This window comes from Melanotaenia boesemani, chromosome 2 (genome assembly GCF_017639745.1).
Source record: "Melanotaenia boesemani isolate fMelBoe1 chromosome 2, fMelBoe1.pri, whole genome shotgun sequence".
Classification (NCBI taxonomy): domain Eukaryota; kingdom Metazoa; phylum Chordata; class Actinopteri; order Atheriniformes; family Melanotaeniidae; genus Melanotaenia; species Melanotaenia boesemani.
Genome location: NC_055683.1, coordinates 21,627,463 through 21,645,399, shown reverse-complemented (window position 1 = coordinate 21,645,399; position 17,937 = coordinate 21,627,463). Strand labels below are relative to the sequence as shown.

Sequence of the window (17,937 nt, the reverse complement as noted above, 5' to 3'; positions counted from 1 at the left end):
GGTTGCTAGGAGCAGTGGGCTGCCAGAATCCAGTGCCCAGGGAGCAGTTGAGGGTTAAGGGCGTTGCTCAGGGGCCCACAGTGATTTACCCCAGTTGCCAGCCCTGGGGCTTGAACCCACAAGGCTACCACTCCTCCAATATTAATCATTAAAAATGAATCATCCATCATCAAAATGGATAGATGTCTTTCAACTTTTGTTCAATATAAAATATACATCCAGTTCAATAGACAATCAATATTTTGACTAGAGATGCATATGTATAGGTATCGGCTAATATTGGCTTAAAATTTAATTCTGGATATCAGTCATTCCACTGATAAATGGTCAGTATTGTATATCAGGATTGGTTATTGGCCAGTGAGTTGTAAATCATCAGCATATCAGATATCAGTCAAAAAAACAATATTTTGTTAGTCTATCTAGTGAATTAAATTAGCAGTAACTGGTAAAATATAGAGGATACAATGTCACACTTTCAAACATGCGAATAGCACGTGGGCAATTGCATGTGTGTCACCTATTAATTTTTTTAATTTAATTAGATTTTTTGTCCAATCTTCTGCTACTAGCCAGTTGGTATTATCGAATCGTACGCCTGTTCCAAATAGCTAAATTTGTCTGAAAGGTCCCTATCAACTATTAAGGTAACTTGTTCTAAAGAGAGAGGAACTTCTCTTATTCAGAGGTTTTAACTTTGGCCATAGTCAGCACAAATCCTCCCATATTAAAGTTTTAAACTTAGAAAGTTTCATACTTTTATACAATCCCCCTGAACCGAGGTAACCATTCAGCCACCAAAGAAATGTAGAAAATGACTACACTAGCCATAATATGTTAAAAGTAACACTTAATTAACTGTCATGACTTCTTATTTGCATCTGAATCGTACTGATAAAGCACTATGCTCTATTATAATCTCTGCATCATAATGTGTCAGAGAACTACTCAGAGTTATTACAGAGTTCATATATCAGAGTAACTGCGCTGTCCTGACGATGTGCTCATGTTACATACAGGCGGAAGTTGATACTAAATGGCTCATACTGTAGGACCTTAGAAAAGAAATCCCCATTAGATGTCTTACTGACCTTTGGCTTCAGTTGCTTATCTTTTTTGTTGTCTGTTTAGAAACCTTTTGTTTTCTTTCTTTTCTTGAACCTTTTTCTGTTATTTTGGTGTACATGTGTGAAAAGCTACAAAGTTAAATTTGTAGGTCTTTGCTGGCTACTACTCATAGCACCTTGGCATTTACACGCTAATATACACACACTGACACAACCAACCTCACACACATATGCTGGATGCCCAACATATGGTGTAGTCTGTGTCATCAGGATGCACTTAAGTTTTTTTTTTTCTCTGATGTAAATGGAGAGGAAGTAGATACATGTTCTATCTATAGCAACGCTGAGCTCAGTATGAAATATAACACAAGTAATGAGTTTTTATAAAGCAACCATCCTTTTATAATCAAAGGGAATCAGAGACATTAAACAATAACTATGTTTTTTTTTGTTGTTTTTTTATAACAAGAAATCTAAAGTAAAGTCTCAGAACAGCATCACGACCAGAATTGTCTTTAAACTACACATTTATACATTATATGGACTCATATGCTGTGGATGCTGTATATTATCTGACTTTTGCATTTAAATGGCTGTGCTGCTGGTTCTTTTCAGTGAATGTGAGTGTTTGAGCTCTTAGCTTTAAAATTTGTTCCAAGGAAGCAATTCTGACAAAGAATAAATAAAAATTAAATGACAACCTTTAATCTCTTGTACATCTCTTACAGTAGTAGCTGAAAATGAACATTTTTGCTGGACTTTTCATTTTACTGGATGTGGACATTTAAAATTTTAATAGTTCATTTAAAAAAAACTCACAGGCATTTTAATTATTTTATATTTACCTAGCGTTACTGTAGCAGCCGAATGATGCATGAGGTCAATGCAGATTTATTACTGTTCTTTGTGTGAACCAAAAGCAAAAACAAACCTATGTCCATCTCCCCTTCTTTTCGTAGATGTGACTTGGTGTCTGGTATATTTTCAGTAGATGCCACTAAATAACCTTTAAGATATAAAACAGATTTTTTTTTTTTTTTTTTTAACATTCAGGCAACTGCATGTTGTTACGATGGTTTTCTAACTTTCTTTAATTTATTTTTTTATTGCTACCTGTAACTTTAATCATGGCAGTGATAATATTCTCTACTCTCCTGTTGTTTAGAATATAGTTTGGAATTATCTGGAGTATTTTGAATATTTTAGAGAATATTAAAGTTCTGACACTAAACTGATGAAAACTAGTACTGTTACAAAACCATCTGTTACTTCAGCACCATGGACAAGACCATGGAGACTACAGAGCATAGTTATGCTGCTGATATTTCATAGTCAGGGTTATAGACATACATTCTAACTTACAAAAAAATAAATAAATAAATAAATAAATAAAAGCAAAAAAACAATCAGTATTATGCAAGTGTTATTAAACTTTTTTCCCCCTGAATTCTAGAAAGAAATTAGTTCATGCTCCCATTTAAATTCATCCCATTGCTATAAAACAACAACATTTTTGGCAGAGTCCTGCACTGTAGTACGAACCAGCAACTATTCTTAGCCATCCATTTTGCAAATGCTCTTGGCCAGTAGTAGTAAAGTAAAAATGAAAACACAGTGAAGTAGAAGAAGTTAATGGCAAAAGTGAGTAACTTCATTGGCTGTGTATTGATCATGGGTCGTATATTAACAGGTTGGGTCATGGCTTGGAAATAATTGCGAGTAATGAGCTGACTGAGTAGTAGTGCAGTAGTGCCGTCAGGTATGTATTCAGAAATTTGAATGTGTGCATAACTCTAATACTTGTTGTTTGTAAACAGAAATTATTCACATGAGATCTGATCACAACTGTCCATGTGTCATATATGGGCTAGGTATGATCTGATATATATATATGTGTGTGTGTGTGTGTGTGTACGTGTGTGTCTGTGTAAAGCTGCCCTCTTGTGATTGGATCAACTTAGAGACATGTGATAACCCTCTGATTTTAAGCAAAATGCTCAAATTGCTTTAGAAAAAGCAGAACAGAGAGATGGAGTGGAAAGATAGAAACAGAGACAGTAATTGGGAATGTCAGGAAGACGTAGACATTATAGAGAGGGACATGCTAATGAGAAACCGTGGAGGGAATCCAACTGCCTGTCTGCATATAAATCATTTTACACAAACTAGTGAACACTGAGGAATGGCTAGGTCACTGCAGCCGGAACTTAGAAACAAACTTGCTTTTGTCAAAAAAGATTTAATGTTTGTATACGTATACAGCCTGTTTGGTTAAGACAGGCTAAATACCCTGTCTAATTAAGATGGACATATAACAAAAGTAGACAATTATAGGTTGGATCTTAATGGCTGATTATACATGTTTTGGCTCTGTTCTTTGTGTCTGCATTGCTCCCTAAAGCCAAAGTAAGTTCGAACTCTAAGCACTAAAGCAAAAATCTCTTGCCCTTTCTTTTCCCTGTCACTTTTTTTTCTGCCATTTTTCATTGAAAAGAAGTGAAGTTTTGTCATGTCCTCTTATGTTTTACTACCTGTTACTTTTTGTCTTTCATTCAAATGTGATACATTATTCTTTGCATCTCTTTTTTTTCCCCATATCTGTTTCTGTGGAAAGGACTATTTTTAACTTCTGTGATGGTAATTTAAGGCATTATTGTGATGATTTTCGGATATTTAGTTGAACATCCAGGCATCTGCTAGTCTTGCTTAGTTTAGTAAGCTCATGTAGTTCACATATGTGTGTTGTCTGTTGGCACACATTCATGTTGTGTGTGTGAGTGTCCTTTGGGCGCAATCTGCCTACCTAATAACTTCGACTGTTTGGTAATAAATGTGTGAGTTGATCCGTATCCTGAGCCCCCACGGGCAGAATCTGCATTGGGGTTTGCATGGGTACCAAAACAAGCTTAGAAAGAAGACTAATCTTTTTGAATTGCTTTTCTGCATTTTACAAAAATATCTTTTCTTAATATGTGTTTTATGTATTTTTATCAGCAGTGTTTCAAAAACCTTGTCTTCATAAATTATTTGTCAAAAGTGAACTGAGTACTCTGATTATGCAGAATTGAACTGATTACTGAACTGATATGGTGGCTTAAAAGTGATATTTTCAGTTATATTTTTGCTCATATGAAACAAAGTTCTGCTAATAGTGATCATATGCAGAGCACTGCTTTACACTTTGAACTTGTCTGCATGTTTGTCTGCCCTATTTACCTTTATACAATTACCACTATGTTCAAATTGGTACATTTCTCTCCTTTTCTAATTCTTCGATTGTCCCATTTGTTTTCCCTTTTTGGAAAAAGACTAAATGGATATTTTGTTAGGATTTTTCCAAAACTGCACAAAAATATGTACACCATGTTACTTATTCACTAAAATAGAATCAATGCAATATTTTTGGTTTCCAAAATTACCCTTTTGGCACAGTTTGGCACCATCTGCACCTTCTGCATTTTCTCATGTGCAAAACTATTTATTTCCTTTTATATCACTAATGGTGTTCAATAACACCTAATACATTTCTATAACAATGTACAGCAAATTTCTACAGACCATGGCCTCAAATCTCCCCTGTTGTGCCCTATTGCTGCTCGCTCTGCGTAACTGTGCGTAATAGTCAATGTGTGGCTACCTGGCTGTATGTGAATGCGCGCGCCTATAGCTTCAACCGATTAGTCGATTTGGGTGACCAAGACATCAATAAATGAATTAAAGCCAATATAATCAAACTAGGATACGAATGACAGCCCTCTCAGCCAATCAAAAGTAGCAGAAGGCCGTAGTTTGAGAAGGACAGACTACTGTATTGGTGGATTTCAAAGCCTCTCACAGGGTCCTAAACAAAGTCTTGTGGAGACGGTGAAAATTATTTGCGTCGCACTAGACATTGTTCTTAAATAACTAAATGTGGATTTACCGGCAAAATATACTTTTCACAGTGAAACGGCAAAAGGTAAGAGAATTTTTGTAACTAGCTTCTGGCTAAGTGGCTTCTGCTGTTGTTATTTATTAGCTTTTATCTCTCCAATGCTTTGGTGTAGAGCACATGTTTAGATTCAGTGGAGTATCTTCTTTCATTTGATGCGCGTACCCTGCAGTATGGATACACTGTTGTAGCTGTGGAGTCAGAAATGTCGCGCGTGGGCAGTCATACGTAAGATATTATATTAAATTTAGTTATGATTTGAGTTGTGTCTGGAGCACTTTAAGGAACTATTTGTGGCTTTTAGCCCAGGATCTTCTGTTTATTTTGATGTGCTACATTACTATAAACTGTGTAATAGGTGGATTGTAATGGTTACCAACCCCAGATTTGGGGACAACTACTTCACACATTTCGTTGGTTTTGTAAAATATCGTCTCATCAAGAGTATTTTTCAAGGATCAAATCAAATCGATCAGAGAGGGGAGCTGTAACAATTAGTTGAGCTGAAAGTGAGATGTGATAGTCACTACTTTCAGTGAGATTTAACCTAAAAGCTGAACTGGTGTATAAACCCACATTTAAGGAAGGATGATGTCTGACTCTCATAACTAACTAAACAACAAATGTCTGACTCTATAGTTCTAGAAGTTAATTTTAGTGTCAAGGAATGTGTTATTGACGTGCTATATTGGAGATGGGCACAGTTACTGTTTTTCTTTGCTGATATTAAAGCCTGAATTCCTTAATGAGATTTGCTGATTATTTTTCTCAGATAAAAAAACTGAAACTTGTCTCTTTAATTATACACTCAGAACTAGAAGTATATCCCCTATCACAATAAAGATAACAGAAGCTGCTGCTCTTTTCAGTGTTGCACTTCACAAAAGGTTCCTGCTCGTGTCACAGGTGGCTGCACATCTAGACCAGTAAAACTTCTGAAAACATAACAGAAAAATTGTTAGTTTAGATGAAAATTTAGTTGTAGTTAGCAAATTTCAAAAGTCTTAGTCATTGAAAATCTTTGTGTATTTTAAGTATAGTTCATGCTTTGCAGAGAAAGATGGCTGTGGTGCTGCACCACAGATCCGACTTTGAGCCTTGTCTTCTTAGCTCATGCTTCAGTTCTTTCAAGCCAAACACTGTTGCTATGACAGTGAAGTGATTGCCTGTGCCACCGTACACATAACCTGCACCGTCCAGCAGCTGATTTGTGTAAGTTTGACCAGCATACGTTTACACACACACACTAACAGCTTGCCACTCATCATGGCTGCTCAAGCTGCAAATGGCGCATTAGTATCTAAAATCTGATAAATGCATTGTGGACTTTTTAATAGCACACTGTGCTGTTGCACCATGCAGTGTATGGCATTTGCGCAATGAAAGCAAATACTGAAAGGCAGCACAGTCCTGTAACTTAGAAGGTATGCGTCGTGATAGAAATTTTAGTGTCACTTGCTGCAATAGAAATCAGCCACTCATTTCATACAGCTTACTGCAATGTTGCATCATTCTGAACAGGTTTGCGCCATTTAAATGTAGTTTTGAAATCTTGCTCTAAGAAAACATGTTGGAAGCAGCCGGAAATATGAAATTTTAAACTTTTTTCAGTGTCACTGTCAAGATGACTTATAATGAAAAACATTTAATTGTATGGAGACAGATAAAAATCTAATACATATTCATATTATAATTTTTAATACATTACATTTACAGAGTGTTTTCATGCGAAGTGCACGTTAAATAGAGCGTTGTTCTCTTTTTCCTTCTCTATCTCCTTCTTAGCTGTGCGTTCTGGCTCTGCTGAATAATTCAGTTGCAGACTAGTTTCGATGAGTGTGTGTGTGTGTGTGTGTTTGTGTTGAGCGTGTGTGTCTGACAATGTATCTCTGTCTGTGAGTGTGTGTGTGAGAGGGGTGCAGTGACGTGGGGAAGAGCTATTTTTGGGATTAGGATACGTGGACAGAGAGAAAATAGAGAAGGAGAGAGTCTGTGATGGATTGATTTTTTATTTTTTTATTTATTTATTTTTTTTTTCGTGCTTGTGTTTTTTTGGTCACGTGTTGTGGCTGTTACTAGACAAACCCTGCTGGAAGCCTGCACTCTACCTGCAGGGCGAGCTGGCACACACTCAAGCTCAACTCAGCTCACTAAACACACAAATACACATTGGCAGAGAAAAGCAAGTGAGTATACACTGTTAAATAAGCAAGTACTCTCAAGTATACCAACTCTTTTCATATTAACACACTATCTACCTCCAAAAAATTCAGCTGATGTGAAAAATGTCACGTGCTATGCTGATGCACACACTGAACAGCACACACCAGCGTCAGCATCTTGTACAAAATGACAACTCTGCTGTATGTGGGTGATGAGGGAGTGGCGGTGGCAGGGTTGAGACAGAGACCATAGCATGAGTATAAGAAGCGGAGAGAACCACTGTGATGGTTTTTAGTCACTAATTTGAAATCTTGAGTTTAAAAATTGATTTTTAACATCTTGGTTCTTCGAAAGCCAGAAGTAAGCATGTCTGGAATAGAGTTTTAGGCTGGAAAGTTTTAATTGGAAGTAGGGCTGCACGATTCTGGGAAAAATGTGAATCACGATTTTTTTGCTTAAAATTGAGATCACGATTCTGTCACGATTTTTTTATCCACATAATATTTATTGCACAAATAAACTTAAACAAAACAATCTATTGAAAAAAATGTTCAAAAAGAGCTTGTGTTTGCATGAGAGCTTTGTTGGAGCATTTCTTTGGCAGATGCATAGTTGTAGTTCTATCATTTGGAAGAAAGACTATTTCCACAAAAGGTAAAAAAAAAGAGAGAGGCTGATAACATATTCCCCTTATCATATATAAATTAAACAGTTAGATTTCTAAGAACGTAAAACGTATGCATGGCCATGAAAATATAACTTCAGAATTGGCTTAAAGATTCTTGGCCAAAAATACAAGTCTCGTGTCTGGTGTCGCTTAAGGTGATTGAAAAGGTTTGTGGTATTGCCTTGCGGTGCAGCAACCTGGGCAAGGCACACTTTATAAAGTAACTGGCGCTGTTTGTCGTCACCTGGTTTGAAACCAAAATATTTCCACACAGCCGAATGCGAGCCTTTTCTGGGTACTAGCTCGGTTCGGGCGGGCGGGTGAATGTCGCCGCTACCTCCTGGTATCTCTTCGTCATCCATTCAACCCCCAGCTGCAGACTGAACTCCGCTTTGCTTTACTCTCGTCTCGCTCGCTTTTTTGAAAAACCAGCTAACTGCAGGTGGGCTTGCTCCACTGAAGTAATAACGCTTTACCATTGGTTAGGGGGTGGGGAGGCAGCGGTAGTGCTGCGTTTGAGGGCGCTTTAAAAAATTCGGGGAAAAAATCGAAACGTTTATTTGTGACGCAGCAGTGATTAAAAATGCTTCAGAATCGTTGTTGTTAGAAATGAGATCACGTGTATGTGTGGATCGAGATCGAGATTTTTTAACGATTAATCGTGCAGCCCTAATTGGAAGCTATTTGGACAATTTTTCTCTGTTGTTGGCCTTATGTGTTCTTGGTTTGAAGAGGATTACCAGAAAAATGATCAGCAGCAACAGGACTGGGCAATAAAAAGATCCAAATTAAATTAATATTAAACTTAGAGATACATGTTACACACTTTCAGATGATCCGTTAATAGAACAAACATCCTCTCCCTCAGCATGAACAAATGTAACATCAGCCATTTTGATATTCCTTCACATCAATATACATGCCCATTTATTACCGCAAAACATTGTTTTAGCTACCAGTAGAAGAGAACTGCAGACCCTATGGGAGGTGTAAACGCAGGGGTGAGACTGAGACTGAAAGGGAAGTTGTGTCCTTTGAAACCGAGGAGGATTTTGTGCATTTTAACTATTCAAAATAGAAACACCTTTCACTGCAGAGATGCATGTCTTTAGAGAATGGCAGACACACTCATGCTAGAGCAACCCATGTGCTTTATTTGTGCAGATACTCACTGATAACTGAGCTACACTGTTGCAACTTGAATTATTGCATTTTTTTTGGCTTATCTGCCATGTTCAAGGAATGTATTATCAGCTTAAACACTGATCACAGCTAAATAAAACAAAGTATTTGCATATTTCAATATTTATGAAGATGGTACTTGCTTTATTTTATTTTTTAGCATCCTAGCCGTTATCACATCAGATTGGATGGACATGGACTTTCTTGTGCCCAAGCTACTGTGCATGTTTTCCACTGCATCCATTTTTGCACTGCCAAGAATGAGTGATCCACTACTACTTTTCAGAGCACATTGTTATTGTTTTAGAGGAGCCTTGAAGAAAATCTGTTTTTGTTGCAAGGAGATGTTGACCCTTTTCAGCTTCCCCGTAAGTCCTAGCACGGTTGAATCAGTGGATGCAGTTTGTTTATCCTGGCCAGCTACACAAGTCACCAAGATGTTTGGATTTGGTTGCTGTAATTCACTGATGATAGTTTTTATGAATGAAGCCCTGTATGAAGTTTGCTTTGTGGGGAAACTGAAGCTAAAAGTTGTTGAAGGATATGAGTATGAACTTCAAGCAGTAAGTGAAATGGTGAAATGTCTGTGTTGTGTTGGCATTAAGCATATGAATGGATTTTAGTATAAACATTCAAGGCAGGCTGAATTCATAGTTAATTAGAGGGGCTAGTATTATGTTCTACTAATATATTAAACTAATGAGAATAGGGCTGCAACTTATGACTATTCTGATGGTCGATTAGTCACCGACTATTAAAACGACTAGTCGACCAATCGGATTATGTATCTCATGATTATTATAAATGGATCTTATTTCAATTTCAGCTTTGAAATTTTGCATAAGGTTGTCAAGTCCGACGTGCCTCCTCTTTAAATGTTCGAGCATTGCAGACTTACTTCCATGGTACACAAGGTCCGCTTTACAAATCTCACATGTATTTAATTTATTTTGTAAGTTTAAAGCGAAGTTATCCCAGACTTTTGACGTTCTCCGCCGCCGTTTTCTTCCCTAGTCCGCCACCATATTTTTCCCCTGGCGGACTTCACTGTGCATGTGCAACTGTCAGCAGAGATTAAAAAAGAAGACGATGTCTCACTCTGTATTTTTTTTCCCTCTTTGCATGTGCATTGTACAACTCTCAGCAGAGATAGGATTAGAAGACGATGTCTCACTCGGTAGTTTTTTTTTTCTTTTTTTTTGCCGACAATAGTCGACGGCTAAATTCGTTATCGACTACTTTTATTGTCGACTATTGTCGACAACGTCGACTAATCGTTGCAGCCCTAAATGAGAAACAGTTACTCACACCAGCAGCCATACTTGGCATTCATCCCACCTACCCTACATTTGACTTAGGGTGCATTCACACTAGAAGAGTCCAGGGGACTTGGTATAATTGAGTGGGGAATTCTGAAAATTTTCAGGCATTAACTTTGGTTTGCTTTTACACTGCACTTCAGTCAAGTGAACCAAATCACATTAACTATGTGCCACAGTTACAACAGCTGTTCACTAGGGGAGGTATTCCCTGACTTGACCTGTGAGCAAGAAGAAGAAAATCAGGCTCATTGATTGGCTAGGGCCGAAAACAGCGGTAACTAAACAATGAAGCAACAATAAATTTATTCAGTCTTGAGGTTTCTGTTTTTACTTCGCTGTCAAACCTAATGTAGGTTTTTACCAGAATCTGTCCAGTATGCGCGGCAAGAGGCAGAAAGATATCCGACATGTTGCAGTACATTGCATAGTACATCCCTGCCTCTCTTTGGTCTGCTGGATGGTCAGTTTGCTTTCACACTGTCAGCCACACAAGAGTTCACTTGCAGGTGGACTCGAGACCCACAGTTTTCAAGTAGACCAGAGTTTGCTTATTTGGTTCACATCAGTCTGAATGTACTACTTCAAACGGACCGGATTATCTGTAGAAGTGGACCACAGTTTATTTAAAGTGGACCAAACAGCGCTCTTAGGGGCTCCTAGTTGTTTAACAACAAGCTTGTACAGGTGCATTTATACACCTGTGCTTAACATCATATACTTAATTTGTTTGTTTATATGTCACATGTCTCATTGTTATTGCAGTCGTCAGTCATATCATGAAGTCCTGGCAGGGACAATATGTAAAATTTGAAAATAATCTTTAGGTCAGTATTTTAATTCAGAATATTCTATTCCAAATTAGTCTTACAGTAATAAAATGAAGCACTTCAACCATGCCTCTTATCTTTATAGCCTCTGATTATCAAAATAATTAGTTTGGTTTCAACCACACTGCTTAATCCCATTCATCCGATCAAATCAGTGCTTCTGAGGGAAAAGTGACAAGAAAGTGAAGTAATTATTTGAGCTGTTCTGCTGCTGCTGCATAATGTAACAGGACACAGCAAGAGAGAGAGACAGAGAGGGGGAAGAAGGGATATAAATAAGCTGACAGAGAGAAGGGGAGGCTAAGTTATGGAGTTCAACTTTTCCTTTGTTCGTTTTTTGCTCTTTTCTTTAAAATAATGCAAAACTTCTCATGAGACATTATTATATTTTAAACCCACTTTTAAATCCTCAAACTTTTTTAATGTTCATCATCATAAATCATAAGATGTTATTGATATCAGTTCCATTATCAATTCTGCCTACCAGTCAGGTTCTTTATTGATTCCCTTACCAATTGAAAGAGTATATCGAGGGCTCTGGTGAATTGTAGCGACTTTTAGGACAGCCAGTAGCTACTTTTCTTACTGAAGAGTTGGCAACAGTGTAGTCAGCTACTTTGTTAGCGAAGGTCCTGCAGAAAAAACAATACTTTGAGGTAACAGTGTGAACCATGAACCGCTTATTTCCTTCTTCTCAGCTGTTCCATAAAATGCAGAATGAATTTAAAAAGAATGCGGGAAAAGTGCAGGTGTGGAACTCTCTCACTGGGAAAAGAGTTACACCCACATTCTCCACGGAGGTGACGTCCATGGGCCACTCCATTAATGCTGTGTTTATTCTCAAATCCATCCATAGAGCCAGCCGGCTCTTCTTTTACACCCTGCCTCTCCACGTCCCGCCGTCATAACAGAGAAATGACGGATATATGGGGCTTGGCATGCCGTGCATGCGTTAAATTTGTTAAAAATTTTAACGCAATTATTTACATAAATTAATTAACGCCGTTAATGCGTTATTTTTGACAGCCCTATAAATAAGTGTTTTAATACTTCACTCTCAGAAAGGATTTTATTAGCAATGTTTTCGACTACAGCTGAGTTTACTAAGTTCCTCAACAAGCACATACACACCTGAGGCTACAGGTGAGCTAATTGCCCACAGAAGAGGATACAGCAGGAATATTTTTAACAGTAGGAGGGGAAAAATATATATATATATATATATATATATATATATATTGTAGCTGCACATCAGGCAGACCTCCAGCGAGTACTCTACTCACATAAGGAGTCTGGAGTAGAGTAGTGACACGTGTATGTCTGGAAGAATTTTGACCACTTACAGCCACTGTCCATTTGCAGCTGTGATTGGCATTTGAAGCCATTGCTCTGTCCATCTTTATTACTAAATGTCAGTAATTCTTACACACTATACCTTTAAGATTCTCTTCAAATGAGCAATCGCTCCAGTCCCCCCAGTTTATTACTGCCCAATCTGATTAAACACCTTTTACTTTTTTGGCTTTACCAGATAAGCAAATATCTGGTAAGTGCTGCAGGTATTAGACAAACCTTGCTGCTGATGACTGCTCCAACAGGTTTTACTCCACGAGTAGTTGATGGGATTGATTCTTTACAATGGTGTGTGTGTGCTGGCTGTGTGCTGTGGTTAAAAAGTTCACAATATGTCCAATGGCAATTTAACAAGGTATAATGATTTTTTATTTTTTATTGGTCTTTAATATACAGTATATACATTTTTATGTTAGTCAAGCGCTGGCTTTAAAGAGGATGTTTGACATGCTTCTGAACTGTATTTTCTCCTATTCAGTTTGATTAAGTGTGTCAGACGTGTTCAGTCTGCCACTCCAGCTCTGGTGTTACTAAATCCTGTACCTTTATAACATATAAAACAAATATTTGTGGCACAAGCAAGCCACAAATTTAACTTGCATTTAATTTTTTGCTGATAAGACAATATATGTTCTTTATTCTATACCCCATAACAGAGGTGTGTGGAAAGATACAAAGATAAAACTTTTTTGTAGACGAGCAGATTTCTTTTTTTCTACTATTTTTCTCTGTTCTGCTACTTTTTTTATTTCTTAAAAATGCTCATATCCATTTGTTGGCATGTGTGAAATAGTTTAAAAGATGTACGTATGCTCACTTTTTCAGTTTCACTATGTCAAATAATGGTCACAGCAATCTGTGCGTCAGAGGCACAAATGCATACGCACAGGCAGACTGTTTGCAACAGTATAATGAATCCTCCTGTTCTCTTCCTTTCAGCTCCCTTCCCCTTTTATAAAAAATATGTATATGTGTGAATATAGCCACTAACCTACTTTCAACAGAGCATACACACTCTGCTCAGCAGAAGAAAATACTGCAATCCTATCACACCCCTTTGTAATTCTCTTGCTTTATTCCTCATTCAGCACTACTGTGCTCTTCATCTCTGCCCTTCTCTCCTCCCTATTGTTGTTTTCCTCTCACAGCTTTGTCCTCCCTCCTTCTCTCTTTTATTCCTCACCACTCACTCTTTTCAACCACGTCTGTGCCTACAGGACAATTTCTTTTTCTTTTTCCCTCTTTCCCACTCTCCCATTTCTTTCATTTTACCCAACCATATCTTTTCTTTCTAGCCAACCTTTTCTTTTTTTAACTGACTTGCTGTTTGTGTCCTCATGCATTTGCTGACACAGCTTCCCTCTTTCCCTTGTCTCTGTCTCATTCAATATTGAACAGAAATAGCATGATAGCAATGGGGATGATTGATGGACAAGCTCAGTAGGAGAAATATGGACTAAGAAGAGATGGAAGAATATAGAAGAGGAAAAAATAGGTAGTAAGAGAGAGTGGAGGCTTAGTGAGGTGGTTAAAGAGAGAAAAATATATCAGGGAGACACAGGCAATGGCTTTACTGAAGGGTAGAGAAAGAAGACGAGAAAGGACTTTAAAGTATGTGTGAAGCAGTAATGGACAAAGTTAATAAAAGGCCTGTTGAAGTGTGTGTATATCTGCGTCATTTGGATCTATTGTCATACTCTGATGGTCTAGCTTGCGTTTTCCTGGCAAAACACCTACATCTACAGCTTATGGTCATCACAGTGTAAAACTGTATGCAGACACACATCTAAAAAATAAAATTATGCAATTATATGCAGAAATAACATCAGTGAAACACAAAGTAACGAAAACTTGGTGTGGGAGAGCAAAATATTGTCAGCTCTAATCCCCAGTTCTTCTCTTGCTTTTAAGTCTGAAGTGGCTATATATAGGATTTAGGAAGGAGGAAGAGGAGATTCATTATTGAAGGTTTATGGCAAAGTATGAGTCATCTGTTGTTTTTAGTTTATATGTGTCTTTCTGGAGCTGTCACACTTGTGTCTGCATATTTGACCGCCCTCTGCAGTGGCATTTCTGGTCAGATGTTGTCCCCTTGTGAGTAGAACATGCACTATTCTGAATGAAAAAAAAATAAAAAACACCATATGTCTTAATTATTATTGCATCTATGGACAAATTACTATTAGGGCTGTTTAATAAAAACAATAACAGCAAAAAGAGGAGGGCTTCCACAATGGGAAAATGATCCTAAACATGTACCAAGATTTACAATGGACTGAGTCAATGAGTTTTTGCATTGACCATCACAATTCTTTAACCAACACATCATAGAAAATCTAAAGTCAAGACTTCAGAAGAGCAGTGCTTATAAGACAACCAAAAAATTCTCACAGAACTACCAGCCCTACAAGCAGAAAAATGCTAACTAATTAAATGATTTTGATTAATGCCGAGCAGTTTTTCTGTTTGTCTTTTTATTCCATGCATGACTGGGTGTTGAGCCCATTTTCCACTTAATTGAAGCAAAATGACTGCAGTAGATTGACTAAGAATAGCACAAAAACACACATATATATATATATTTTTTATAACGTCTTCTACAGCTTTACTTTTGTAACTTTGTCCAGTAATGTTGAGGTCAAACTCTGGATTGAGAGAGCAGTGCGGCACCCTGAAATGTGCGCAGATACACCGTGTGCTGTATGAAACATTGAACTGAACAGCCATTCCTCATGAGGAGTATTAGACTCTGCACAAATACAGACACGTTTGTCCTTTTGTCCCTCTTTTTCTAAATCAGTCTCTCTCACCCCCTCATCGTTCCTTTCTCCCTCTTTCAGTCAGTTACACCATGCCCTCTCACAGCCCCACACACACACATGTACACACATTTCTATACACACACAGCTAGGGGGCAGGGAGGCTAATTGAGCAGTGCCATGGGTGTACTCGTAATATGGGCCTCTAAAGAGTGGTCAAAGACATGATCACAAACACTCACATACTGAGACACTCATGCACACAGACGTCAGGCTTAGGCTAGGTATAGTAGTGTTTCAGCTCCCCTTCATCATAACTGGATGAACAAACGCATACATGCGCATAGAGGATGTGCATAAGTGCACTTGCGGGACACACAGGCATATCTGTGTAACAGTTTGACACATGCAGAAGTAGGATGTATGTGTCTATAAATAGCTTCCTTTTGCCATTCAATTTCCCCTCCTCTCAGTACTGAGGGAATAGCTGCTCCCAGTGGAACCAAGCAGATAGGGAGAAGGTGAAGGGGAGAAGCAGAATGATAGTGAAAGAGTAGAATTATTTTGGGTGGCTAGAAAAAATAACAGATCCCCTTTAGAGAAGCTTCCACTTGATTTACAATTAATGTAGTTCCACCTCAACCTCTTTTCCCCCCTTTATTCTTACATGTTTGTCCTCTTCCTTTTTACAAAATGCATCAATTCATCTCTTCTTCCCTCATTCATCTTCATCACACTGGTACTGCTCTCAGTCACTCTTACTCTTCACTTGCTCTCCTCCTGAAAATGCGTTTGTCTTGTGACCTTAATGAAACAGGTGCACAGATTTAAGAAGACAATGTGTATGTGTGCGTGTCATAGGTTGAGATTGTGACATTAAGATGTGAGCTAGCTGTTAGATGTTTGGTACATGCAGCCAAATATCACATTTACCCTCACTCAGCATTCAGGCTCAGCGCCACACACCACCCGTTTAGCGTGGCCTGTGTCTGTGCATGTTTGTTTTATTTCTCTGTGTGGGTGGTGTGTTACCAGAAAATACACTTAGCTGAACATATTTAACTGACTAACGATGGCTTGTGGGTGTATGTGTGTATTTGTGTGTGTAAACAGGCAGCTTTTGCAAAGAGGGGCGAGACAGTGGTCCGTTTGAGTCACAGGCCCGCTGGATGTTTGACTCATGTGCAGTCAGTGCATTTAGATTACATACGTTCAACCAAGCTTTGACCTTTGCCACAAGGGGAGGGATGTCATAGGATCTAAACTGATGTGTTTAACTTGTAAGTAGTTAGACATGGAATACATTAATGTCTCCCTGGTACGCTTCCATGAAATAATACTTTGGTCTTCAAATGAGTAAAGAAATCCCTTGTATTATTACATTTTGTAGACATTGGTTTTTTTTTGTATATTTTAAGTGTGTAAAATGATCTATTTATGTAATTTATGTATTTTTATGTAATAAAAAGGCACGGGGTAATCAGGAGATGAGTTGTAGTTTGATGACAGAAAGTGCCGGAGGAGTGATATTCTGTTCAGGATGGTACTTGCCTTCATAATTATATATGTAAATTGGGCATGTTTAAAGAATGTAAATAGATTTAAATAATACAGAGATTTCATTATCTGACTGGTGACCTGAAAAACCCCCCACCCACCCCACAATACAGCAGTGAAATAAGCAGGTATAGAAAACGCATGGATAGGATTTCATTATACTTCTTTTAATCCTTTAAACTGATCTTGAGCAGTAGTCCTTCAGACATTCTGAATATCTTTGACTATTTTTACTTGGACAATAGTTGCTTTTTCTCTCATTTTCAGTCCAATGTCTGACCTTTTTCAGAGGAATGTATTTTTTGTGTGTGTGAGTGTGTTTTAAGCCACCAAACACCTATGAATCATTCAAGCATAAAGAAAGCCCCTACCACAAGGTATGAGCCAGTTTTACGTCTACAGATAACAAAAACTTAGCAAAGGACAATTTATTTATTTATTTATTAAACAAGGTTTTTTTAAACACTTATTTACCATACTGTACTTATAAGATTGATTGATCTGACATCTGAAGTAGCCCAAGTTTTGTTTATATACATTGTGAAATGAAGTTAAAGGTTTATATTTTGGTGATTCATGGGCAAAGAAACATATTGATGTTTGTATTAAACTACACAGTAATCTGTTTTGGGTATTTATGAAGCTGACAGTGTTATGATTATTTACCAGAACACCTTGTACCATGTCAAGCTGTGTTTAGGGTTTGTGTTTAATTTAGGGGAAAAAAAGTGATTAGATTAATTCCTTAACTCATCCTCCTCACTCCCTTTGAGTGGATGATTCTAGCCACCATCATTGCCAACTGCATTGTCTTGGCTCTGGAACAACATTTGCCTGATGGAGACAAGACGCCGCTGTCTGAACGCTTGGTAAGTGAAACTGCATGGCACAGTCAATGTATTATACATAAGCACTACCGTGACTTTACTGTTTTGACTGTAAAGGAAGTTTTTCCTCTTTTTTTTTTTACTTTTCTAATGTGATCCAGATTTTCAGAATTGCTCTTGTTTTTTGGAAATCTGAAAATTAAAAACCCGATTATAATTTTATGCAATTAGAAGGACAAAACTGTCTTTTGTAGAAAACAGATAATCCAATTTTGTACCAAA

General features: G+C 37.7%; 1 protein-coding gene across 1 annotated transcript in view; it reads left to right on the top strand.

The window, feature by feature from the left end:
• The window catches only part of cacna1aa (calcium channel, voltage-dependent, P/Q type, alpha 1A subunit, a), a 79,871-nt gene that overhangs the window by 4,352 nt on the left and 57,582 nt on the right, over positions 1-17,937 (top strand). Inside the window, exon 2 of the mRNA XM_041973313.1 lies at positions 17,592-17,697. Within this exon, the coding sequence (XP_041829247.1) occupies positions 17,592-17,697 (106 nt within the window). The remainder of the gene's footprint in view (positions 1-17,591; positions 17,698-17,937) is intronic.